Source organism: Coniophora puteana, assembly GCF_000271625.1.
Source record: "Coniophora puteana RWD-64-598 SS2 unplaced genomic scaffold CONPUscaffold_1, whole genome shotgun sequence".
In the NCBI taxonomy this organism is placed as follows: Eukaryota; Fungi; Basidiomycota; class Agaricomycetes; order Boletales; family Coniophoraceae; genus Coniophora; species Coniophora puteana.
Window position 1 is genome coordinate 808,902 of NW_006913053.1, and position 25,273 is coordinate 834,174.

The following is a 25,273-nucleotide window of genomic DNA, read 5'->3' on the forward strand; positions in this document are numbered from 1 at the left end:
ATTGCGAATGCGGAGGCAGCTGGAGATCATCATCGCGATCACGTGTCGCTCGCTCGCTCGTCTTGAAAGCTTGACGTTCACCTCGTCTTATGGGTTTCTTAGCGAGCCTGCATGACCCCTAAGACCTGAGATTGATACAAAGAAGCTTCAATCTCCTTGCTTGATCTTAGTTATTGGCGAATGAAGCAGTATCAACATCCATAACATCGTCGCGGCAACCGCGAACCGCCTTTAGCTTTCGCAATATATACCTACAGTTCTACGTACAATTAATGGCATTGGAGCGGTGACATAAGTCAACTGTTCTACATAAAGTTCCCGCCAGCTGGAGTCGGATTGCAGGAGGGCGTGACTGAGGTTGACCTGAACAGGAGGGGTGCGAAGCGACCAGGTTGTGGGCAGGGATTGGCTCGCCGAGCACCGAAGATGACCGGATAGGTCGACGAGAACATAGTGTCGTGTCGGTTCACTCGAGGGGTCTTCGCTTCCAATCCCACATTCATGCATAGCAACGAGGCCGATGTTCTCACTTCGCGCTGGGTGGCTCAGTGGGTGGTACGCCCCATTCTGGCAAGCCCGCGGGTCGAGCGATGCGTTTGGGTTCCCAGTCCTGGTCTTCTTGTGCGCTCAGTTTCTGAAAAAGGAATCAGCCGCGTAGCTTCCATCCAACGCTCAGTGGACGCACGTAATACTCCTCCCGAATATCGAACTTCTTCTTCCTCTTATCCAAACCCAGGGCGTGCTCGTCTACCGCCTAAGAGAGCGCATATAACATTGAACATAAGTGTGGGTGTAAAGGAGACAGGACCGTACCGTCTTGTTCTTCTTATCATGAATGTCGTACCGTATCTGGGTGAAGGACTGCATGCCGAATGATGCGCCGACCATGATGATGAGGAACGGAATGCCGAAAAGCCCAGGGTATTTCTTGAGCGTGTTGTGCCAGCGAGGTTGGTTGAGCGGTCTGGAGTCAAAGGTAGGCATCCTGAACGTGGATAATGTCTTTCGTGGATGTCACCGGTCACAGGCAAAGTAGACGTCACTTGAAGCGGGACTTTGGAGGGAGTAAGTACTGACACCGGCAAGTTCCGTTCCCTCTTTCAGCACACTGCGCGGCGCGTCGGCCGTTGTAGCTCGGCCACTACTGACGACACGCAAAGCGCCATAAACGGTCACCATACTTCATAAATACGAGCAAATCACCCTTCAAATACAACCCACGCAGTATATAGAGAGGCCCGTAGGTCTCCTTCAGTTATAAACCATGATGACTAGCGCTATACAAAAGCAAACACGAGCATAAGTTAGTAACATCTGCGATTCTCCGTCATTCGTCCACCTAATTGATCTATCAACTCCAACTTGAAGGCCTGCTTTGGCAGCACTGAGTATCCTTGATATGGTGCCTCTTACGAAGTTATTGCGGATGTGCCGTGGCCAGTAAAGTGCAATCAAGCTACGCTCTCTCCGCCGGATCTGCCACGAAACTGGACTTCAGAGAGACTCCCGGCAGCTTGGGAATTGAAGGAGTCGAGTTGCTGTGCATGATTCAGCCTCAGGCTGAGGATAAGGTGCGGTCCAAGCATAGTGTACACATAGTAGCCAATAATCAAGTCGATAACGGTATAAGCTTTCATGCTTGCACTCGCCTTGGTATATCACAGTGAGAAGGGAGTTCTAATCTTGATCCACCATTAAATTTATGCTTACAGGGTCGATATTATCCATGTAGAGCCCCAGTGCATCAAGACTCGCTGCAACCAATACACTGTTATAAATACCTGATCAATCGCGCTAGCTCATGATCACGCTTGCGAAAAGACTTACACGAGGTAGTATATCAAATTCCCTCTGATAATATTTGCAAACACGGATTTCCAGTCCCACAATGTCTGCCAGCCTTGACGCGCTGAGCGAACTTGACAGAAAAAGCGGAACATCACCAGAGCAAACAGGATTGATTCAAAGGCAATCATGACTGCATTGCCCGTCGGTATTGTCCATTCGGCATCTGCTGAAAACGAAACAGTGCAAGTCCTTATCCCTGAGATAATGAACACTTCATATGTGTATTCACCCCATCGCCTATACAGCCAGATCATAATCGTTATGATGACGGCCTGTTCTGCCAATAGCAAGGTGATGAGAAAGGCAAGAATCTTCTTAGAGTTGTTGTATAGGGCGAATATGCGGAGCATTAGAATAACTAACATTGGCATTGAGATAGTGAGGATTAGTCAATGCGAGAAATGACTTGCCTTGAGTGACGAGCGATAAACAACAGCTTATAGAAGAAACTGCAGTCTGTAATTTGAAACCTACAAGACATGCATAAGCGATATTTCTGTGAGACTCTGAAAAATATCGACCAGGGAGCCTATTTGGTACTTACAGCTAGGGTGCGAAAGGAGACGTCTACAATCAAACATAATATTGTATGATTGATGAAACAAATGCCTACACCTAAAATAACTTCAGATGTAGAACGTAAACGGACTAACTCCAGATGGAAGCTTACAGAGTCGGAACTCGATGCTGGGACTTCAATGAGAAAATCAGGATGACTAACCTTTCATATAAGAAAGGCGAAGACTTACGGAAGTGAAGACTGGAGAGTATCATTAAATTTATCATGTCTTTTGACATATCAATATTGTATATCATGACTTACATTGCATATGCAAAGCCCATGTATCGATTCTGTTTTACCACATGCATTTAAAAAATCAATATTGGTTTTGAAGCTGCAGTAATTAAATGAAGAAACACTGCTCACCAAAGCGTACAGTGCTGTGACTCCTGTTATGGGCCTCATCTTGGTGAGCATTGATTGTGAGTCAGTGTATCCCGTAATGTTAATGTCTGCTTACCCAGATAAGTGCTATCTGGTCATACAAGAAAATAAAATACACTATAATCCCGGAAATAAACAAACACTGACTTCCATGTCGAGCTTGAGGACTGGTCTCGTGTTCGCATTACGCCAGAGCACCTTAAGGGAGTTGCTCACAGTAATCATAGGTCAAAACTGCAATCCAGCCGCCTTGCAATGCATGTTAGTTATCGTTGGTCTTTGGTAAAACGATCGACTCACAGTAAACTGATCTTAAAAAGACAGTCTCCTCAAGGAGGGTCCACCATGAAGGGGAATTGGTAATAAAAGGCATCGGGTATAAGGACTATATATTATGGTTATTTGAGTTTGAGACGTATGGATCTCTGTCAAGGATGAGAAAAAAACTCAGGGTGGGAAAGGGTGCTGAACCACAACGATGCTCAGATGACTCACTTATATATCGAAGGTCATGTGCTGGTGCTAGGATATCATAATTTTGAATCGATTAGGTGGCCACATCAATGCCATGCCAATGAAATAAGGGTGATCATTCTCTAGCAATACGCGCTTACCAATGTGTTGGGTAGTGATTAAAGAGAGGACGATGTGAATAGCACCCAACCAAATCCATGATAACCATCATCAAGCAGCGTTGTAGCCTAAAGTAGTCAGAAGCTTTCACACGGAACACTTGGGCTGTGACGGAGAAATGTTTAGCACCCAGGACGTACTTGTTAGACTGTAAACAGAAAGTCCGATATGGAATTCTGCCCTTATCACAATACGTCTAATTCAGGTAGACGATGTTTCAGATGCGCGCAAGGAGTTTGTGTGTTTCCGGCTGAGAAAAACTGTTCGAGGCTGTCCATCTAATCAAAGCCCCAGGATCATCACATCTCTGAAAAATTATCTCTGCACATCAGAAAGATGATGAAATCAGACAGGCATGGGATAGCCAGACGTTGTCACACAGCCGTTCTGTTGAGACACGGCAGGGTCCATATCCTATCCAAGGCCAAAAACACGTCGATAGGATCTGGAATTTTCCGGGCGGCAAAGTGGCATGGTACAAGGTAATGACTCCAGTGGATACATGATGGAAGGGGGATACTAGCACCATAGGATATAGAGGCATTACCGTGGAGGTGCAATGTGGAGGTGGCCATTAATCAGAAGATAGTGACTACGGGTGAGGTATCTTCGAACTGGACCTCAGAAACGCTCTCGACATTGCCCGAAGTAACCCCGTTAATTCTGCGGGCATGGCTCCGCCTTAAGCTGAGGATCAGGTGAGGGCCGGCCATGGTGTAAACATAGTTCGAAATGATGGTATGAATCACGATGTAGGCTTGACCGGCCACGGAGCTCAACTACACCAGCTTAGATACTGTCCGCTTACGAACGTGGCCAAGATTACTCACGTGGGCGTGCAAAAGGATAGAAGGCGTTGCGGCATTCAGGGTGAATGCGAGTAGTAAGCTGGTTATAATATGTCAATGGACGTTTAAATAAGACAAGCTGAGAAAACACGCCAACGCACACAAGGTAGTAAAAGAGATTCCCCACCACAATTTCAGCGAATATGCTCTTGATGCCCCACGAAACACGCCACCGCTGGTGCGAATCACGAACGTGGTTAACAAGTTGGTAAGCAACGAACACAACGAGAAGAGACTCGAATGCGAGCATGACGCTGTTGTTAGCCGGCGTCGCCCAACTGATGTTTGCAACTGTGTATTGACACACGCTGATACCCGAGAGGACAAAGCGCTCGCCGAAGAGACTAGATGTGTTGAACTGCAGGATAATAGTCGTAAGCAGGACCGCTTGCTCGACAATGAACCAGAACAAAAGGAACACGAGGACCCTCTTGGAGTTGGCATAGAGAGCGGAAGCTCTCAGGATGAGGATGACTGGGGTTCTACATGAGATTGAGTCGTTCTCAGATAAATGAATTACGTGACTTGCTTTGCGTGAGAAATCCCAGGCAGAACGACATCGACTGCCACGTCAGCTCCATTCGCAAGCCTATTTATTATTTGGGCTTGAGTTATAAGTCCGACGAGTTGTTGAAGAGAGGCTGCTCACATCTTATGTCGCAAACGCGAGTGTTTCAGGTGTGGAGACCGTCAGCTGGGCTAGCTTCGCTAATTTGCGAAAGAAGGCTCACGACTGATCGGGATTAGAGCGCCAGACATATTGCGAGATTGGCAACTGAACTTACAGAGTCAGCGACCGGAACCGTTGAGTCAATAACTGGACATGACTATTAGGAGAGTAGTATTATATGCTACTGGTACGAGCTTACAGAATTGAAGGCTGGATAACCACATTGTAGCAATCAGCATGCTTTCCCACACAGTTCTAGGCGACTTACAGCGACCAAGCAATGCCGGCGTAGCGTGTCTTGATCAACGTTGTCACCCGATCAAAGATTTAAATCCTAAAGAAATGTCAAGACATACGAGTATATAAAGTAGCGTTGTGAATGACTTGGGTCTCATCTTGACCAGTGGGGATCTCAGTGAGCACAAGTTACTGTCAAGGCGTTGACATAGGCGACGTGCGTACCCATATCAGCTCCACCTGCATAATAATATCGCCAATTTGGTGAGAAGCTTCTCCTGTGTGTTAATTCGCAAATGTCACAAACCTCTTGATCAAGCCTAATGACTTGTTATCGTTGGAGACGCTCTTCAAGCTCGTCTAAGATATATACTCACTGTAGTCATATATTGCCGCAGCAAACCAGGCCACTACGCGATCTCGTTCAAGTTCACGTTCGTACCGCCATAGATAACACTCACTATCCACGGAGCTGATCACAATAGTCTGCTGTATCACAGGCCACCATTCCGGAGAATTCGAGACATACGGCATGGGCAGATGTCGGGCAGTGTCGAGAGGCTGAACCAAGCGCGGCGGGCGTTTTGATCTTGCAAGAGGCCGTTCACACCAACTTATATGACTTCTACCGATCTTCCTAGGTAAGGGCTTGTCCGTATCTTGCGTGAATCATCAGTGCGATAAGATGAAAAGTCGAGGCCGGAATGGGCAGTCTGATAATAAGATGATAAACGCCGCACGCATGATGGAGTGGATGCGAAGCCGAAAACATCCCTTTCATGTGTTCGGGGACTGTAGAGCCGTTAAACAGTGGGCAAGGGGAAGGACAAGAGCGATAAGTACACATTTGCAAGGTGCATATTTACCTTGCATGCCGGTCACGTAGAGCGATTATGATAATGATGTTCCGCTGATATGGTCATCCTCATGTGGACAGGTAGACTTGGCGGGAGAAGCTCACAGCGATCATATGAAAAGAAGGACCCCTGGAGGCCCGCCAGCAGAGTAAACGTTGTGTCATTAATTATAGAGCAGTCGTTCCTGGCAACAGGCTCGTGAAAGCCTGCAACCTCGGCCCGGACGGATTCGTTTGTGCGAGTCTGGGTAAAGGTCGCGCCCATGATCAGTTTGAAGACAGGCTCCGAAACGCGGGAGAGTTGATTTGAGGATTAAGAGGGGCCAAATAGCGGTGAACTTAGGTACATATGTAGACGGGGCCTGTGGTGTATGTCAAAGACCGTAAGACAAGTTGCGGGGACGTCCCGTAATCATGTGTGGAAACTCGCAGAAACCCGGTCAGGATGGTTGCAGAGCCAGGTACAGTATAAGGAAGTCCTTATGATCCTATGCTTCCCGTGAAACAATTAATTCTCTCTGCTCTTGCTACACAGTCACATTTGTAATACAACACATCGCTGACAAGAATAAACGGCAATACGCCTTCATGCACAGTTCACGATAAACACCGATCCCTGGAAAACCTTATCGAAGAGCTGAAAGCTGAGAGAGTAGAGTCGATAGCATGACATTGTCTAAACCTAGAAACGAGACGTGAACTAAATAATGAGCGTATTCAATTTGTGAGGAGCCTTGGACCAGCCGATGACATTCTGCGTTTACGCTTAACCTAGTGTACATTGTTCGTTCAAGGGGGAGAAATCAAAGAGCCAGAGTCCTGCTTTCGGTCAAAAAACACTAGAACCGCCAGAGTCGATATCAAAGTGAACTTCAGAGAGACTTTGAACGTTTCCTGAAGTAGCCCCGTCAATCCTGCGCGCATGGCTTTTCCTCAAGCTAAGGATAAGGTGTGGTCCTGCCATGGTAAATACGTAGTTGGAAATGATAGTATGGAAGATGATGTAGGTTTGACCACGTGCAGAGGTTAACTGTGTAAGAATGAGAAACAGGCCTTTTGGGTAGATGATTGAGCAAAAAGTAGTTTGCTCACGTCGACGTGCATAATGATGGAAGGTGTTGCTGCATTAAGGGTGAAAGCGAGCAACAGCCTGAGTCACATAAGTCAGCACCCTGGCTTTTCTTAGAAAGCGGGAATATCACGCATCAACTTACACGAGATAGTACTTTAGATTACCTACAACGATATCAATAAAAACGTTCTTCACGCTCCATATAGATGTACAGTCTTGATGAGAGGCGCGAATGTGTTTGACAAGCCGAAAGGCCACAAAAAGCACGAGCAGAGATTCAAAGCCGATCATTACGCTATTGTTCGCTGGTGTTGCCCAATTGAGGTCCTCTGCAGAGTACTGACATACGCTGATTCCAGAAAGTATGAACCTTTCGCCAAAGAGGCTGGACGGGTTAAACTGTAGTATGACAGTCGTAAGGAGCACAGCTTGTTCTGTGATAAACCAGAAGGATAGAAAAGCGAGGACTTTCTTGGAGTTATTGTAGAGAGCGCATGCACGAAGAATGAGGACGACTAGACGTTTAGGTGATAAATCAGCGGAGGGGAGAACAAAGGAAGCGTGACGTGCCTTGTGTCATAAAGCCCAGGCAGAATGACATATATTGCCACGCAATCTCCATTTTCAAACCTATATTTCGCCGACGTCAATAGCGACGTCACATAAACAGACGATGCGGACAACTTACATCTGCGCTTACAGGGAGGAACATTGTGTCGCACAGTTCAGTGATATTCACACAGACATAGACAAGAGCTTACGACTGTAAACGCATCAATGCTGACATTAAGAACTACAGGTCCAGCAAGAAGACTCACCGAGTCAGCTACTGGGAATGTGGAGTCTATGACTGCACGAAACTAAATGAGAGACCTTTGGATATACGGCTAGGGCTCACAGTATTGAAGTCTACAAGACATGACTTCTATCTTTGTAGTATTTGAAGATTTAAAAATACTCACAATGACCAGACAATGCCTCCATAGCGAATCTTTGTGGTTCGTGAGAACATTTGATTCATGAACGAGCTTGGTTCAGACTTACGAGGATATATAGCAGGGTCGTAAACGACTTGGGTCTCATCTCAAACAGCAAACCATGTTAGAAATCGTATTCCTCAAAACAGGTATTCGGTACGCATACCCATATCAGCTCGACCTTTGTCGAAGACGTCACCATCAGTTTCGCCGCCTTGGGACGGTACTGCATCTGCGCACCTCCTCATCAAACCTAATGACTGCGTAGACCATGTAAAAATTCAGAGATTATTTGACGAGCGCACGAGTGAATGCTCACAGCAGTCGAAGAGAGCGGCTGAAAACCATGCCGCTATATAACTTGAGATTACTCTTCATAGCAAATATTATGCTGTATATGGAAGCGCACCATCCGCGGAGCTAATGATGATCGTCTGTTGTATTACTGGCCACCACTCGGGTGAGTTTGTCACAAAAGGCATTAGAGCCGTTAAAAGTGTGCGGGTGAGGGGAAGGGTGGAATGTTGTGGTGAGAACTTGGATGCAGCACGACTTACCGCAGCTCACCAACTTATATGAATCTTCGGTTAGTTTCCTTGATCATCTGGCTTGCATCTAAATGTGGTCATCTTTTCGCCTTGAGACTTGATCAGAGTCTAGCTGTAAAAGGGTTTGCGATTGACACCGAGGAATGGCCATATCGAATACCACACCGCTGTCCTCACTTTAGCTGACAAGTACGCTGATATGAAGGAAAAGACGATAATGAAATTTCAAAGATGGGAAAGATGCACCCAGAGGGGATGTCCTCTTACCTTGAGTAGAGTCATTCAGAGCAACTAATGATGGTTGTTGAGTGTGCAAAGTTCGCAGCCAGAGTTAGCATGAGAATCCCTTGTTCATCACCAGGGTAGAAGATGTTTTGAAAAGATGGATTCGCCATTGACATTCTAAAAGCGACTTCAGTACCTACGATCGCACTGTCTTGATGTTCAGTCCATCGCCCTTGCCGAAGCGCTTGACGACACGGAACATGCATTCTTAGCTCGAAGATTGCGCCGATAACTTTAGAAAGATCGTGCTTGGTGGTAGCCCTCAGCTTTATGACTTATGAAAACTCTTCGCTTGGCTGAATTCGGAAGATCATGTTGCAAGCACCGTGGGCGACTGACGAGTTAATGAAGGTCCCAGTCAATGACGTGCCACAGGCCCACAACGACCCTTGTCATTGACAGGTGGCGATGCCGATGATGTCAGCGGCAATCCACGGCAAGTTGACATCCCGTGACGTGGGGGCATCGGTATATTGACACCGCCGCCATCAACTAACGACTCCTGTGAAACGACTTCCAAAGTCTTCCTCACCCTTGTCCTCACCTCTACCACTTACACTCTCGCTGTCCAAACGCCCGCATTCGTCAGGCAAGACACGCCCACGCCCTCACCATCTCACATGCGCATAGACACACCCTCGGGCCCTCTGCACATCGCAGAGGAGCCCATCGGCTCGCCCGAGTTCTGGGGGAAGATGGCCGTGTCCGCCGCGCTCGTCCTCCTCGGCGGTGTCTTCGCCGGCCTCACGCTCGGGCTCATGGGCCTCGACGAGCTGCACCTCCGCGTGCTCGCGGCGTCGTCCGACGACGACAAGGAGAAGGCGAACGCGACCAAAGGTGCGTCTGGCGTCCTGGCCTCTTACCGTCTCTTTCGCGTCGGACGCGTTCTGATTCCGGGGATCGATCTGCGGCGTTTGTGGTGCGCGGGTACTGTGGTGTAGTGCTCAAACTGTTGACGAAGGGGAGGCATTGGGTGTTGGTTGTGCTGCTTCTGGGGAACGTTGTGCGTGTCTTTGGCTTTCTTGGGTTTGTGTGCTGGGCTCAAGTGTGTGTTCGTGGCAGGTGGTCAACGAGTCGCTCCCTATCTTCTTGGATGGCGCTGTATGTCCTCCATCTTCTCTGCGTTGTACCTGCCTTTGAGCGTCTTTGTAAAGATTGGCGGAGGCATTGCAGCTGTGGTCATCTCTACTGTCACCATTGGTATGTCCCCCTCCCCGCGCTTCCTCTCCCCTCCGACTGTCTGTTCCGCCACGGCGCGGTCATGAAACCCGCCACGCAACCCGAACGCTGATCATCAACATTCGCAGTTATATTTGGGTGCGTATCTCTTGCACGTACGGTCGTTCTCATCGCTCATCCTATTTTTGCCCTTCCTCACTGCGCTCATACACACGCCCCGGCACCATCACGTCGTCGTAACTGCGTAATGCCATGCGGCTCGTTGATGCTCTCAGAGAGTACGTGCCCTCCGATAGTCAGCTTTCCCCCAGCTAACCCCGCTGCAGGGTCATCCCTCAAGCCGTCAGCGTCAGATACGGCCTCAGCATCGGCGCAGCATGCGCGCCGTTTGTCCAGCTCCTCATGTACATCCTCGGTATGCCCGTGCTTGCTCGCAAGTGACCCTCCCGCCCGCTAACAAGGGCGACCCACGCACAACTTTCAGCTCCAATCGCTTGGCCGACCGCCAAGCTGCTCGACAAGGTGCTTGGCGTGCACTCGGCGAACACGTACAAGAAGGCCGAACTCAAGTCATTTCTCTCTCTCCACCGGAACGGCGAGGAGCCGCTGCGCGACGACGAGATCAATATTCTCAGCGGGGTGCTCGACCTGGGACGGAAGAAGGCGGAGGGGATTATGACCCCTATCAAGGTGCGCGATTCGGTTCTGGGGAGGGGACCGGCATTTGTGATGCTGACGATGTGTTGTGAATGAAAGGACGTCGTCACGATGAGCGCGGACACCATCCTCGACGACAAGACCATGGAGTTCATGTGCGCCCCTCCGTGTTTCGCTATCGCATCCCTCTTAACCACACCCGCAGCCTCTCCTCGGGCTACTCCCGCATCCCGATCCACGAGCCTGGACAGCCGCTCGCGTTCCGCGGGCTGCTGCTCATCAAGCGGCTGCTGACGTACGACCCCGCGCAGATGCTGCCCGTCTCGAACGTGAAGCTCTCGATCCTGCCCGAAGCGACGCCCGACATCTCGTGCTTCCAGGCGCTCGACTACTTCCAGACGGGGCGCGCGCACCTGCTGCTGATCAGCCAGACGCCCGGCGTGCCCGACGGCGGGATCGGGGTCGTCACGTTGGAGGATATTATCGAGGAGATTATATCGGAGGAGATTGTGGATGAGACGGATCGGTTTGAGGATAATCAGAGTAAGAGGGCTGCGAGGCGGATTACGACGTCGGCTGTTATGAAGGGGTGCGTTTTTTTTTCAGTTTTGCGCTTGCGTTTATTCCGGCGTTCATGCGAGCTTACTGTGATATTATTCGCGAAGAATCGTCGAGCGCGAGCGCATCATCCGCCAGAATCCGACGGAAAACGGCGGCGAGCGCCAGCCGCTGCTGTCGGGCGCTGCTACGCCCTCGGTACGTCGTCCGCACCGCTCAAAGCCGGAATGCGCTAACGGGTCAGAACAGGGCCTGCGCCACGAGGTGACGCTCAACGCCGACAGCAGCGACGCGCACACGTCGGTGCGCCCCGCGGCGCGGTATGCGTCGTTCCACCTCAGCCCTGGCGCGAACGCGATCGCTGTGAGGGCGGCGGAGGAAGAGGAGCGCGAGCGCGAGCGCGCGGCGAACGGAGGGGTGCACGGGTACGGGGCGACGATGAGTGCGTCGCCGTCTGCGTGATGGCTTGGTTTGATTTAAGCTTTTGCTTTGGGTGGATGATACGAGTTAGAAATGGGGGGGAGGGTAGGAGAGGCGATGTTGGTTTTAGTGTTTCATATGTACATGATGTTCTATCGATGCTTATTTATCTGTCCAATGTGAAGTCTTGTTATAGATTCTGACCGGGCACTTATGATTATCAACTCCGTGCTCTCGATGTTGGTGCTTTATCGCGATACTAAGGGAAGCTTAGCAGCGAAAACGTCCGCCGTTCAATTGCTTCGCCATTGGCGTCACGCGACTGCAAATCGTTCACGAAACTCTTTTTGCTTCTTGAACCTCGAGGAGTCCTCGCTGCCTCGGCTCCGAAAGATGTCGTGTTATGGACCTCGATGTTCCCAAGTTTAGGTCAGTCCACGGTGTAAGACTAGAAACCGCAGTTGACAAGTCCGAGGGCATTACGTAGGCGCTCGGGTGGTCGGAACAATGCGCACTCAACGCGTGAAGGCGACTCTGAAACGGCCGGCGAAAGATTTATGATGGGACAACAGTCTGCGAGAGTCCAGAGCTTCCCAGCGGTGGACGCCACTGGTGACTGTCGGGGATGTAACAGGAACATAGTGAACCATGTAGATGTGTTACGAAGATAGCACGATGGGCGCGTGCGGACGATTGATGTAGGCTTGTCAGAGCCGTTGTCGTTGGCAGCCGGAGAACGCAATCGCCCAACGCAGTGCAGGAGAAAAGAAGGGCCGGTGCACGCACGACAGAAGAGAGGAGGTGGAGACTTCAGAGATCTCAGAGAAGTGGCTGTGGGAGTGCAGCGATGTTGTCGACACGCGATAAGCCATTCCCAGCTGGGTACCAGAAAAGAACGCTGTTCGAATCTATGCTGGAATCAATTTTATCAGCGGCCATCGTGACTGTGTCAATTGCTTGGCAGGACACCGGAGAGCACTCGGCGAGATAAAGAGATATTGAGACGAAAATCCCTCAGTCTGACGCAGACGTGGACCTACAGCTATGAGAGCGCAGGAAGATGGCGAGCATTAGCACACGAGCGCGAGCGCGATTCTGGCCCGGAAACACCGAAGTCCAAACCGAAAGGCGCCCAAAATTCGGCCGAGACTTCCTAAATGAAGAACCAGTCGGCGGTTGACCGGGCGGAAACGAAAAGAGCCGTGCGTCCGATTGGATGGGACAACCGAAATGCCTCGGGGACCTGTCTGTTTTGATTTGCCGCTGGCTCGTGAGTGGACATGCTATTCGCGCGCCAGGCCATCATGCAGAAATACTCATAAAATCGGGACACAGTACTCGCTGCTATGAATTTCGTTCGCTTCCCCTTCTCCCCGCACATATCGTCATCGAGACCAGCGCCTGGAATATCTGGGGTCGTACAACACTTGTACCTTGATTCCTGTATCCTTTCAAAACGGGCAGCACCATGGTTCGACACGGCTCCCTGGGCTTCATCTCGTATCTGCAGGATGCCGTAGAACTGCCAGCAAGCGATCCCATCCAAGAGCCCCTCGGTTCGACCATGTTCTGGTGCAAGATAGCCGTTAGCGTCGCGCTAGTGCTCGCCGGGGGCGTGTTCGCAGGCCTCACTATCGGCCTCATGGGCCTCGACGAGCTTCATCTCAGGGTCCTTGTCGATTCGTCGGAGGACGAGAAGGAGCGGGATAATGCGATGACAGGTGCGTTTGTCCCCCAGCGCGTTTGCTTATGGAGACTATCGTCCTTGCGATTCTGTTTAGTTCTCAATCTGCTTCAACGGGGACGCCATTGGGTCTTGGTGGTGAGTGGACCTTGATGCATCTGTCCATGTTCTGCCGCTCAGTAAGTCGCTATACAGGTCCTTCTCCTTGGAAATGTGGTGAGTTACTCGGAGCGTTACTCTGCAACTTGGAAGTCTCAGCACCCTTCTAGATCGTCAACGAGTCTCTCCCAATCTTCCTCGACGATGCAGTGAGCATCCCCTTCCGTGTTCTGAACAAAGACGACTGAAACACGTGCGCAGATTGGTGGCGGTCTTGCGGCGATCATCATTTCCACTACTACAATCGGTGCGTATAGACCTTGTCAACGCAGTGCGTCGAGTCTGACCACTCACTATAGTCATCTTCGGGTATGTTCTCTTCCAAGACATACGTAAAGGTGCTCACAAGTAGGATCGGCTACCATTCGATACTTAGGGAGTACGTCACGCCTCATCTTGAATCTTGATTTCCCCAATTCTGCCCTAGTGACTGACTGACTGTGTTTGCCTAGGATCATCCCCCAAGCCGTCAGCGTGCACTATGGCCTCGCGATCGGCGCTCGATGCACACCCTTCGTCCTCGTCCTCATGTGCATTCTCTGTACGTCGCAAACGCCTTCCATGGTTACCCCGTTCACAGCTGACGTCTTGTCCCATACATCCGATATCCTCATCCAACTCTCAACGTTCAACGTCTCAACGACCATCCTCTAGCGCCCATCGCCTACCCGATCGCGCGCCTGCTCGACCGCATCCTCGGCGTGCACACCACGACGACGTACAAAAAGGCGGAGCTCCGGTCCCTGCTGCAGCTGCACCGCACCGGCGCGGAGCCGCTCGCGGAGGCGGAGATCAGCATTCTCAATGGTGTGCTCGAGCTGGGGCAGAAGCGCGTGCACGATATTATGACGCCGATACAGGTCCGCGTCTGCGATGTTGGTTGGAAATATAGGAATGTGGTGCTCATTGGGAGATTGAACTTGAACAGGACATCCTTGCGCTGAGCGTTGATACGATCTTGGATAAGGATGTGGTGGATGCGATGTGCGTACCCTTTTAGTCCTCCTTGACGGTGATGGTCCATGCTGATATGTATACGCGTGCGCGTGTAGCCTCTCAAGCGGATACTCCCGCATCCCGGTCCACGAGCCCGACAACCCACTGGCGTTCTGTGGGCTATTGCTCGTCAAGAAACTCCTGATGTACGATCCCGGCGCGGCCCTCCCCGTGTCGCACTTCAAGCTGTCGATATTGCCAGAGGCGCACCCGTCCATCAACTGCTTCCAGGCGCTTGATTACTTGTACGTAGGTCGTCAATGGCTGAAAACTGCCGTAGTTGTTCGCTAAGCGATGGATGTGTCTGTGCGTAGTCGCACGGGACGCGCGCATTTGCTCCTCATTAGTCAGACGCCCGGGGTGGCGGGTGGTGGTATTGGGGTTATCACGCTAGAAGGTACTGTAGTTTGGACCTTGCACACTGGGTTCAACGCAACTCCGAGCTGACGGGAGCTGTTCTGGTTTCGATGTACATTGCAGACGTCATCGAGGAAATCATCTCGGAAGAGATCATCGACGAGACGGACCGCTACGCGGACAACCGCAGCAAGCGCCTCGCGCCGGACCGTTGCGCCACATCCGTCGTCATGCAGTGGGGGTGCGTGTCCGTGCTGACCCCATCCCATCCATCTACCTTCTTTTCATCGCTAACCATCAAACGCGGACGACCGTACAGGATCGTCGAACGCCAGCGCTCGCTCCCGCGCCGACAAGAACGGGAACGAAGAGGGTCACGGCTGCGCGCGATGTCTCCCCGACCGACGCCAGGACGCACACTGCCACCCTCATCGCAGATCCGGACCCGGACCACAACCGCCGCGCTCCCGTCCATGCGCTCGCTCTCGCTCACACCACGGCTCGCGAGCCGGCCGCTCGTCCCGCCTCCCGCAACGCCGGGTATACCGATGTCGAAGAGCATACCGAACGCGACTTCGTTGGGCATTTCTGCTGCGTACGGCGGGGGCGGGGGCGGGGGCGGCAGTGGATATTCCAAGACGGGCCTCGGGCTCACTATGTCAACGGAGACGCGCGAGCGCGATACGGGGCGGTTCAAGCACCTGACTGTGAGTTTTGTTTATCTTCTCCCGCTCCGCTTCGCTGGCTAGGCTCGACCCGTTTGCTGATGTACTGTACGCGTTCGATGAATAGGAGATATATATGCGCGAGGACGAGCGCGGGGCACGGACGCCTATTATAGACGTGTACAATGACTATGGTGCCATATAGAAGACCGGAGGATATAGATCGTTTGAGGCCGCGTTAAAAGTCCTGCTTGTTGGATACCTATCTTTTTGTCTGATGTTTACATACCCCGATCGTCCTGATGTTTACCGTTTCTTGCCATATGGCTGCTGTATCACTATAGCGTACACCCTGTAATGCGTCCCTAGAATTTGTACTGCTCCGATTCCAGTCAAACCGCTCAATTCGTCCAATATGTAAGGCGAGTAGTAAAGGTAGTGAAGGTAACATGATCCGCGTGAATGCTGAACGATATCCGGAAAGAATGTCCGACGTGCTCCATGATATGAGTATGTCCAGAGAGTCCTTTGTACGGTAAGAAAATATCGTGATGGAGCGAGCGAATACGGAGGTCCTTTGTACGGTAAGATCTAGTGGGTATCATTATGTGGCTCCTGCCCGCATGGCGCGTAGGGCGGTATAGTATACGAAATAAACGCACGAGCGGAACGACCGCCGTCCGAGTCAGACAAAAGACACCACCGCAACCAAAAGGACAACAGCCCCCCAAACCAGCCGCATCCCCCCAACACCAAACCGCACAGACGGCGCCCCGCTATGCTCCGTCGTCTCCCGACATATCCCCGCGTCCTTGTGCGCGCGCAGAATCGTCGCCGGCAGCAACACCTGCGGCATCCCGCCGAGCGACGTGAGATTGACGCCGCCGCCGTCGTTCGCCTGCACGATGCGGCAGCTGAACACCTCGATGAGCTCCTGCCCCGCCTTGTACAGCGGCGTCGTCACGTTCCACGATGCGCCGCCCGGGTGCGTCGAGTCGCCCGAGCCGGCGTTGGTGAGCAGCGAGAGGAGGGGCGGTTTTGAGACGGCGAGTGTGCTGTTGGTGTGCGTCTCGACGAATTTCATCTGGGTGGGGGAGGAGGGTGAGTGGTGCGAGGGAGAGAGGAAGGGAGAGGAGGGACGTACGGGGGTCGTCAGGAAATATGACGTAGTGGACTTCATGGCTGCATGGCGGGCTGCATTCATAGATCTGACCAGGCGGTAGAACGGATTCGCTGTATTATTCCCGGAAAGCCAGAACCTACACCATTGTCAGAATTACTCATATTTCAACGGTGGAGACATACTCACGGTTCGTGGTTCCCTGGCGGTCCACCGCCTGCAAAACCTTGCTCTTGACCTGATCGTCGTGAGTATGTTTTACGCATATAGAAGTACAAGGAGCATACCATAGTAAATAATAGGTATCCCATCATGAATGAACGGCCACGTCAGCGCGTTCAGCACCAGCTAAAGACGCGAAGCTCATCAGAAACGGTCGGTACAGCGGATGGCGGACGTACAGAGAGGTCCTGTGTTCGGGAAGGAAACCTTGCCTCGTGGCGGTTCTCCGTGAAGGATCCGGCAACGAAACCGCTCTTGCTATACAGCTTTTGTGACTGTGCGACGACGTCATAGAGTGCGGATAGATTCCCTTGGGGAGAACGGAAGGCATCCACCACCGTAAACCAGACAGGGTAGTCCATCACTGCGTCCATTCCCTCTGATGGCGATGAATCAGCGCACGTACGCCTTAAATACGATTTATGAGCCCTCACCTGTGTAGTTCTTGGTGTAGTTGGGGTCACCGGTGACGACCTGTTAGGAACATACATATGAGTAATTTGGCCGAGGGTTATCGTCTCGAGACGAATCACTCACTTCGCCGAGGGCGAAAACACCAGCGATATTCGTGAACGCCTTCCAGAAATCAATCGGGATATTCTTCGCCATCGACAGTTTGAGCCCATCCACGCTGTACTTTGCCACCACACCCGCAATCCAGTCATTGAGCACATGCACCACCTCGCTGTTCTCCGTGTTCAGATCCGCGTACGGGAGCGACGCGTCCCCGAGCCAGCAGTTCTCGATAGTCGTCTGATTCGAGGTGACGTTCCCGATAAAACAGAGATCGTGGAACTGCTCCGGGTCAGAGAACGGCTTCGCCGCAATGGTGTTGTGCAAAAGCTGCGTCGTCCCGTTGGATTTAGTGAACGAGGTGACGTTGAACGGCGTGGGTGGTACGAGGTGGTTGATGACGATGTCGAGGAGGAGGTACATGCCGCGGTCGTGGAGCGCCTTGCTGAGCGCGATGAGGTCGTTGTCGGTGCCAAAGTGGGATTCGATGCTCGTCAGATCCTGGGGCCATTCTCTTCACCGGAATGAGCGATGGATGAAGGATGTTTGTTGACCGAGGAGGAGCTCACCCAAGGTATCCCTCTCCATAAAGCGTCTTTCCTTGCACGCTCGTAAAGGGTGGCGAGATTGACACAGCGTCGAAGCCCAAGGTTTGAATGTAGTCGAGGTGGTCTCTAAGGCCGAGGAAGGTGCCACCACAATACTTGCGATCATCCGTGTTGCAGGGCGGGAGAGTGCTAACATTGGATGGAGGGGCGAATCTATCTGTGACGACCTTGAGGAAGGGTCATCAGCGGCAACAGCTGAGTCTATGGGTGTGGTAAGCACCTGATAAACCGAACGTGTCCGCCAATCATCCGCCTTGGCCGCAAGCACGCCGGATATACAGTGAAACCATGTCCCCCATAGTACTATTAACGAAACGACTGTTGGCGTCAGGGTGAGCATGGGCGTCGATAGCTAGCTGAAGATAGATGTCGACGCCGCGTAGTTGGTCAAGTAGGGGGAGTTGCGGGTAATGAGAGTGACACGTAAAAATGAGCGGGCGAGTAGTAATGAGGGAACTGAAAAATGAACAAGCGAAAAAATGGATGCGTTTCAAATGAACGGGCTTCTAGCACTGTGGCTTCGATCGGCAAGCTTAATAAGCCTATTTTTGTTCGCTTCCAGGCAATCGAAGTCTAGCGAGTCGCGACGCGCAGCAGTCACGTGGTGGGAAGTTCAATCTTCCGAGTTCGACCCTGTCCATTACAGCGAGATTAACCCGAGACCAGACTGCAAGCTTCTAAGTTATCTACTGTACTGTCCGCTGCTCAAGACACCATCCGGAAGCACCTCTCGCCAGCTACTCCCAACGCCATATGAAACGTCGCTACTAGCCACTTTACGTTGGACGACCAGACTTGGGACAACCGAGTAGCTTCTCAATCGACCACTCTCGACTAGCCACGCTACCGCCTGGTCAAACGCACGAGAATACGCAAAAGGAGGATAGCTCAAGTGCAAGAGAAGTCGGCGGGCTCCAGCCAGCGATAGCACGTATCCGTGAGAGCATTTGGGGGCCCGCGAAGGATGGAGACGGTGGACCGCTCCGTCCGCAGCTGGTTCCGAGTCGTCGCCATCGGAAAAGAAGCGCGACGTAGATAGGGCAGCGTGATGTGATTCGTTCGACCAGCAGTGGCCTAGCAATAGTGAGGTAAGAAGAGGATCTCAACCGACGAGGGGTACTTACCGAGAAAGACGATATCCCATCCTGCCGGAAGCGAAGGCCACAGGTCCTTGAGATGGTGACGAATGTTCTTATCGAGGTCTATGTCGTCTTCCAGGTATACCGCGACGCCATTCGTGGTAAGGGCGTTTCTCTCCACAAAAGTACGAATAGCATGAACATGAGAGTACCAGCACGCAACCTTAGCAGGAGTCAGGAGCTTGTAGTCTGGCAGAGTTGACGAATAGTCGGGGATCGAAGTGTCTCCAGAAGCACAAGTGAGATTGCCATAAGTAGCGGAAGCGTTGAAGAAGGCCTGAGGCGTCAAAGAAGTATCACTAGTCAGAGCGTCCCAAGGTTCGGCGACTGAGGCTGAGATGGGCACAGAAGACAAAGAAAGAGCATTGATGTCCGAGGGCCAATGGAACTCGGGAGCCGGGTATCGACTACGTTCGCGCGCGACGCCGTCCATGATACTCACGACCACGGGGTCGTCCGAGTCGATAGCGTCCAGCACTCTCCAGGTAATGTTCTGTGTTCTGCGTATCCATTCCATTTGGATGCGCCTGTCGTCGCGTCTCGGCAGAGAGATGACGTAGATGTGCGTCGCGACCCCCAGCGTCGCATAGCGGTCATTATTCGAGTGAACAGCCTCTTCACGCATCACTGAGAACAGGTCAGAGTCAGCGTGAGGAGAGCTCAGGATAGTGCGATAGCCATGAGAGATGTCGAACAGCGTCAAAGTGATGGTGATCGCGCCCAGGAGAAAAACGTAGGTATGCCACGAGCGGAGGCTTCCGCGGATGCGACAGCCGAGAGTCATAGCAAGTTCAGAGGTTTCGGAGCAAATGATGTTCCCTCTGAGATGAATGCTGCCGTGGATGTGGTGAGTGAGGTCAAGCCTCGACGTGGAGATAGACAAAGACGTCGGGTTCGCCACGGCATAACCGCAGCGCGGCGGTTCGGCAAAAGCCGGACACGCCCCCAACTCCGAGTCCGCACGCTTTCGGGCATCACGCAAAGCGCTTTGTTACCACCATGTGAGCCTTGTTTTCACGCATGCAAATGCATCATGTCAGCGCTTAGAAAGGTATGTCATGCCCTCGAAGTGGTGTATGCGCAGTAGGTCATTGGGTGGCTCGTACCATAACCTCAAGCTAGTGGTCGCATAAGCTCTAGACTACCAGGCCTCGCCCTATGCACTCCTGTACTAGCCCTCTCGTCCCCCCCGCTGTGTAACGTATCACTAGTCTTCGGCACCAGCTGATACCATGGGTATCGAGGCACCAACATCTGGCCTTCGCACCTGGAACGTCGAGAGTATGCCGGGAAGTACTGAATTGTGCTCCGCGTCATTCGTCTGCCTTAGGTGGAAGAAGATTCGCGCCGAAAGAACGCTGTGAATCGTCACCTGTAAGCTAAAAAAGGCAGCCATATTATGCGGGAAAAGCCATTATTGGTGTAAGTAGATGGTTACCTGTCAATGTATTCGTTGTAATATTGCTGTTCAGCGTCCAAAGGTGAGCAAGTAGTTGATATCACGAGTAAGACCACTCACGGCTCCAATTGCCGTATTGATAATATTCGCCACAGAGAATACTGCGTATAATTACCTATAAGCATGTGTTTTGTGGATGGAGTTAAATAATGACGTACCTATCATGAAAACTACATGTATCACGGCGTCCCGGTAGAGCACGTACACGAGCTTCGAACCCGTGGAATGATAGTGGTGTAATCATCGATATACAACAAGACATGCCGCGCTACGCTCCGGCACTTTCTATCGACGTTAGCAATATTAATGGCTCGAGCTCACACCGCTACAGCATATCACAAAGTTCCCGAGGGCTTAGCTGAGGACAAAAACGCACCATGGATAATTGCACGTATCACCAACAAAGTGTTGTTCTACTATGTTCGGGATTTGTTCGGGATAAACATCGCAGGCCAAGCTCAAAAAGGAAAGCCCCATATCAAAACGTCAAACAAAGGTCAACAAAAGCCTACCATAATTTTGAAGATACGAGTTATTAGCGACAGTAAAACTAAGAGCCATCAGGAAGGGGGACAAGTTCCAGTGAGGCTGGTCACATTGACTTAGCTCGTATAAGACTAGGAACCCATATTGAATCGAGCTCGTCCTGCTCGTCGTGAAGTTGCATATCCCTGGCCCTGAGAGGGAACCATCCATGAATAACCCATAAAGATACGTATGCAGTTACTCACAGAGATCCACTCCAGGAACTAGCTTGCCTACGATGTTGGTAGTCGTCATAGACGCTGCCGTGAAAACCTGTCAAAGCCACAAGCAAATGAAGCAATGAACTTGATCCACCGCTTCCTTAGGTTCAACGGGACGTACCACAGCCAAAGCTATCATGGAGATAAGCAGCATACGACTTTAGCCCCAAAATGCCCATGTGTGTATCATGATAAGACCTACTTTATACTGTACCTATACGACCACTGTGAGGGCGGAGATACCTGAAAATCATGTACGTAAAGTATGCCCGTACGTTAGTAGTTTTCATGTCTTATTCATGTCTTCGGAACACAGTTATAATGCAGATAATCCATGATAATCATATACAAGCCTGAGATCTAACAACTAACGTTTTTGCAGGATTCAATGTACTTTCTCATGTCGAAAGAACATGATTTTTGAGGTAACGGGACAGGATCAGATACATAGTCAAGGATTTTAATGGTAACACATAGTGAGTATCACACAATTAAGCAAGCAAAATTCACTGCAAACGCGATGACATTCATGTATTTCTAACCAAGTGAGTGACTGATCTACTCGACACATAGAGCTACAACCGACCCTCTGAACCGCCCACTACCTGAAGATTCTTCGGTGGAGCCGGCGCAGAGTCGCTGCCGCCACCATCATCTATCTCGTCGATATCAAATACATGGCAAGACGTGAGGACACGCCTGTTCTTGAGCGCCGCGGCGGGAATTGTCAGTCGAGGCTCCTCTCGCGAGACTAATGTATTGACGGGAACGGGGTAACATAGACACTGATTAGATGATAGTGAACGTAAGTAAACAAAACAGTGATAAATAATGAAAACACACCGAATACGATAGATGTCCGCTCGCTCCTCCGGTCTCGTACCACTGCTGTTACCGGGGCCTCGAATCGAGGAAACGCGAGGCGCAGGGGCGGTGCAAGTGCGTCAATGTTCATCTGGTTGTAAGCGCCGCTGTGGAACGCTCACACTTGCCCGCCACGATACGCTGCGGGCATGCAGCACATCTGGCTCTCCTTGATATGGACCATGTCTGCAAGTGCACGTGCACGTGCCAGTGCCTTCGCGTGCGGCGACCGTTTCAACGCGAGCTCCCTCTGTTTGTCGCCCACCGCGAGGGCAGTCTGAAAACTGAATGAGAAGATGTGGTGCCCACCGGAACTGCTCACGAAGCGAGCACCTGCACCACAGCAGGGGGACACCGCCGCTGGAGGGCACGGGCGTGCTACCCATGAGAACGTCGATAAATCTGACGCACATCGCGAGGATCTCGATATGCGTCACACCCAATCGTGTACTTGCCCACGCCGGCGATGGTGTTCATCATCCTACGGCGGGGTTGGCACCTTGTTTAATCAGCCCGTCATCTCAACCCACGTGACCCGTGTCGTGCTCACCAAGAGTCTTGATTGCCCACCCATGAAGGTTGACACGCGTGCCCATCGCGTCGGCATCAAGTCGTAAGATATTGCGAGAAAGAATGGACCGTCGGTGGAAGAGACGAAGATGTGGATGGTGGTCACAGATGGGCCATAGTAATATGGAATCGTTTCTGCTGATAAAACAAACATGTTGAGTGACAAAAAGTCAGCATGGTGCAGTGGAACGTACTTAGCAGGCTGGCAAGCAGCATGTGTCCGGAGCTGCCATAGAACGCGAGAGCAGGAGGTGCAAGGTGCGAATGCGGTGACCAGGAAGAAGAAGTATGATATGGCAGAGGTCAACAGAGATGTTGAGGATTGGTTGAGGAGGATGAGAAGACAACGCGAGAAGACTAAGTTCAACATTTGGATTTGTTTGTTAGGTGTGGAGCCCTCTCCAAACGCCGACGCCGCCTGACGTCACCGTGAACATGGTTTCGCATTTCAGGTCCAGGTACATAGCTCAGCATAACATGTTCGGGTACATGACTTCAAAATCAGTTCAAAGGTACGTGATTCTAGCAACTCATGAATACCGAGTACATTAAAATCAGGTATATACGCGTTTGCAGTGGACTGTAGGTTCGTCACGCCTCACGCTTGACCCGTAAAATGAACTTAAGACCTGGTTCGTCACCCATCACACAAGACAATGAACCTCACTGCGTGACGAAAAATACTAAGACTCTTATATTCTGATGTAGTAAAGCCGTTCGCTGCAGCGAGTGTTTTCTGCATCCCTTGCGCTGCGAATTTAATATTTCCGAGACCCTTACCACGAGCATAGTTGACCGGAGATGGGATGTCGAGCTTCAGCGAGTCAGTCATACCCAAGCAACACCGGTGGCGAAGGTTTGAGGCACCTGTGCACAAGCCCAATGGACGAGGAATTAAAAGGTGGTCCGCGTTGCCTTCTTCTCCTTCCAATAAACATCCTCTTCACCCCCGTTTTCTTTGGCAGTGATGTTTTGATGATGTTACCGACCTGGGACCCTCGTTCAAAGTCACGCGTTCGCTGGATGTTTGAGCTTTGGTCTCGTCGGAACTTATTTTGATTCCATGTCACGCAAAAATCCCTTGAACCTATGGTCATGTAGGTACAGTAGTGTCAGTATATCTACAGCCATCAAACACTTCTGAGAAACCAACCTTCCGCAGCTAGTATGCTGATTGTATGTAGCACTTTCAAGGCGCAATTGTTTGTTTAATCCACAAACACAGTTTAAGTGCGCCTTACCATTTGAGACGTAACCATTGATAACGGTATCGTTACACTGAAATGGATGCTTCAGCGTCCTTGTACGTACACAACAAGCAAGACGCACCTGTTTGAAATAAACAGCTTGGAATGCAGCTAAGGAGGGTTCAATTTTATCAGTCCACTCGGACTGATAAGTGCGCCTCAGAACGTACCGAAGATAGTCAATGATAAACCGGGGAACGGGAAGTACCGAGCCAGCGTAAAGATACATCTGCCAGCGTCCCATTTTCGTCCCCACACCCACCTTACCTTCGTATCATAATGAGCCAATCAGCATCAGGCTCAGGCCAGATTCTGTGAGGGCGCACCTCGTCGTCGAGTGTGATACAGTAGTCAAATGCCTGGCCACGACGGTAAGCCGAAGGATATGTTTACGGTAGGTCAGATAGAACGCACCAAGACTGCTAAACCTGCTACTATCGGGGTGAGTATAGTATGTCAATACCCCATATGCCGCGCATATATCCACACTTACAGTTGGCGTACTACCATCGCAACGCCACGACAGGGTTGAGGGGTTAACGCTGTGTCCAAGGACGATCACTGCTCACCGCATCAGATTGTTTACCATAGTCGTCGATCACGAAGATACTCATGATGGCGTCTTGAGGCGAGGGCAGTTAGCGTATAGAAGAAAGAGACAGGGCAGCACCCGTCGAGGGCTTGTGAGCCACCTTTTAGATGGGACGTGATGGGACGCTTTCCACGACCGAGGGACGCTTAATAACGTAGGCTAAGACTTCCACTTCTCCCATACTTCTCCGTCGTATTTGTGGATGGGAAGTCAGCGACATGAAGGGACGCGACGAGATGCGACCTGTGCTGGGCTGTGTCGTGTTAAAGGTAGAAGCACTGCTCCAGAGGAGGTTGTGGGTGGAAGAACCCAAGGTGCGGAACTCGGCCCGAACGCGCGTCTGGCGTTTACCGAGCGGAGAAGTGGAGTTACAAGTAGCTCACGTCTAGCACGACACCACTTGAACACAACAACTTGAACAACAATGTGAAGGTCGAGGAGTTGACGTATACCATATGCCACAAATTGTTTCTCCCTATTTATAACAGCGACTTTGAATAACTACAATATCATGGAATGTCATTTACAGTCATGCGCCGTGGGACGCAAAATTCATCCTCGGGCTGTCGAACCTGGAAAGTAGACACAGTAGCAGAGA

The 25,273-nt window shown here is 51.2% G+C and overlaps 8 protein-coding genes across 8 annotated transcripts; 2 read left to right on the forward strand and 6 right to left on the reverse strand.

The window, feature by feature from the left end:
• Positions 1–196: 196 nt before the first annotated feature.
• On the reverse strand, positions 197–1,032 carry CONPUDRAFT_114275 (uncharacterized protein). The gene is made up of 3 exons (XM_007764871.1): positions 814–1,032; positions 686–754; positions 197–634 (listed from the first exon to the last, which is right to left on the reverse strand). Exons 1-3 carry the CDS (start codon positions 982–984, stop codon positions 527–529), a joined length of 348 nt encoding a protein of 115 aa, XP_007763061.1. The 5' UTR covers positions 985–1,032; the 3' UTR covers positions 197–526.
• A 419-nt stretch (positions 1,033–1,451) lies between these two features.
• Positions 1,452–3,019, reverse strand: CONPUDRAFT_68749 (uncharacterized protein; the record flags this gene model as incomplete). The annotated part of the gene is made up of 9 exons (XM_007764468.1): positions 1,452–1,649; positions 1,711–1,768; positions 1,828–2,206; positions 2,393–2,415; positions 2,598–2,636; positions 2,672–2,700; positions 2,777–2,815; positions 2,871–2,885; positions 2,942–3,019. The coding sequence occupies 9 exons, from the start codon at positions 3,017–3,019 to the stop codon at positions 1,452–1,454; spliced, it is 858 nt and encodes a 285-aa protein (XP_007762658.1).
• Positions 3,020–4,005: 986 nt separating this feature from the next.
• On the reverse strand, positions 4,006–5,716 carry CONPUDRAFT_68750 (uncharacterized protein; the record flags this gene model as incomplete). The annotated part of the gene is made up of 8 exons (XM_007764469.1): positions 4,006–4,206; positions 4,258–4,315; positions 4,377–4,757; positions 5,061–5,102; positions 5,214–5,242; positions 5,408–5,460; positions 5,560–5,592; positions 5,644–5,716. The coding sequence occupies 8 exons, from the start codon at positions 5,714–5,716 to the stop codon at positions 4,006–4,008; spliced, it is 870 nt and encodes a 289-aa protein (XP_007762659.1).
• Positions 5,717–9,540: 3,824 nt separating this feature from the next.
• On the forward strand, positions 9,541–11,776 carry CONPUDRAFT_45877 (DUF21-domain-containing protein; the record flags this gene model as incomplete). The annotated part of the gene is made up of 9 exons (XM_007764359.1): positions 9,541–9,757; positions 9,862–9,923; positions 9,983–10,021; positions 10,075–10,124; positions 10,426–10,514; positions 10,584–10,789; positions 10,856–10,911; positions 10,962–11,345; positions 11,422–11,776. 9 exons carry the CDS (start codon positions 9,541–9,543, stop codon positions 11,774–11,776), a joined length of 1,458 nt encoding a protein of 485 aa, XP_007762549.1.
• A 1,504-nt stretch (positions 11,777–13,280) lies between these two features.
• On the forward strand, positions 13,281–15,977 carry CONPUDRAFT_78624 (DUF21-domain-containing protein). The gene is made up of 13 exons (XM_007764551.1): positions 13,281–13,556; positions 13,614–13,634; positions 13,688–13,726; positions 13,779–13,824; positions 13,877–13,886; positions 14,030–14,118; positions 14,232–14,437; positions 14,506–14,561; positions 14,630–14,818; positions 14,888–14,970; positions 15,054–15,171; positions 15,250–15,637; positions 15,723–15,977. The coding sequence occupies exons 1-13, from the start codon at positions 13,299–13,301 to the stop codon at positions 15,798–15,800; spliced, it is 1,581 nt and encodes a 526-aa protein (XP_007762741.1). The 5' UTR covers positions 13,281–13,298; the 3' UTR covers positions 15,801–15,977.
• A 303-nt stretch (positions 15,978–16,280) lies between these two features.
• CONPUDRAFT_44970 (glycoside hydrolase family 13 protein) lies at positions 16,281–18,398 on the reverse strand (the record flags this gene model as incomplete). The annotated part of the gene is made up of 9 exons (XM_007764291.1): positions 16,281–16,679; positions 16,740–16,854; positions 16,905–16,953; positions 17,003–17,063; positions 17,117–17,316; positions 17,372–17,411; positions 17,475–17,964; positions 18,020–18,225; positions 18,279–18,398. The coding sequence occupies 9 exons, from the start codon at positions 18,396–18,398 to the stop codon at positions 16,281–16,283; spliced, it is 1,680 nt and encodes a 559-aa protein (XP_007762481.1).
• Positions 18,399–18,467: 69 nt separating this feature from the next.
• CONPUDRAFT_114287 (uncharacterized protein) lies at positions 18,468–19,822 on the reverse strand (the record flags this gene model as incomplete). Its single annotated transcript, XM_007764872.1, has 2 exons — positions 18,468–19,132; positions 19,183–19,822. 2 exons carry the CDS (start codon positions 19,820–19,822, stop codon positions 18,741–18,743), a joined length of 1,032 nt encoding a protein of 343 aa, XP_007763062.1. The 3' UTR covers positions 18,468–18,740.
• A 2,155-nt stretch (positions 19,823–21,977) lies between these two features.
• CONPUDRAFT_160981 (uncharacterized protein) lies at positions 21,978–24,697 on the reverse strand (the record flags this gene model as incomplete). The annotated part of the gene is made up of 13 exons (XM_007764873.1): positions 21,978–22,153; positions 22,246–22,373; positions 22,425–22,543; positions 22,600–22,644; positions 22,678–22,747; positions 22,797–22,971; positions 24,078–24,114; positions 24,166–24,194; positions 24,254–24,350; positions 24,410–24,442; positions 24,498–24,517; positions 24,577–24,586; positions 24,653–24,697. The coding sequence occupies 13 exons, from the start codon at positions 24,695–24,697 to the stop codon at positions 21,978–21,980; spliced, it is 984 nt and encodes a 327-aa protein (XP_007763063.1).
• Between the last annotated feature and the right edge of the window lie 576 nt (positions 24,698–25,273).

Excerpts from the sequence above, each read along its gene's own strand:
- CONPUDRAFT_114275 (XM_007764871.1), bottom strand. The coding sequence starts at position 984 with ATGCCTACCTTTGACTCCAGACCGCTCAACCAACCTCGCTGGCACAAC. Across the intron at positions 755-813 it reads ATGATAAGAAGAACAAGACG|GCGGTAGACGAGCACGCCCT; the intron begins GTACGGTCCTGT and ends GCGCTCTCTTAG. Across the intron at positions 635-685 it reads ATATTCGGGAGGAGTATTAC|AAACTGAGCGCACAAGAAGA; the intron begins GTGCGTCCACTG and ends TTCCTTTTTCAG.
- CONPUDRAFT_78624 (XM_007764551.1), top strand. The coding sequence starts at position 13,299 with ATGTTCTGGTGCAAGATAGCCGTTAGCGTCGCGCTAGTGCTCGCCGGG. Across the intron at positions 14,819-14,887 it reads TTCCAGGCGCTTGATTACTT|TCGCACGGGACGCGCGCATT; the intron begins GTACGTAGGTCG and ends GTCTGTGCGTAG. Across the intron at positions 14,971-15,053 it reads TGGGGTTATCACGCTAGAAG|ACGTCATCGAGGAAATCATC; the intron begins GTACTGTAGTTT and ends TGTACATTGCAG.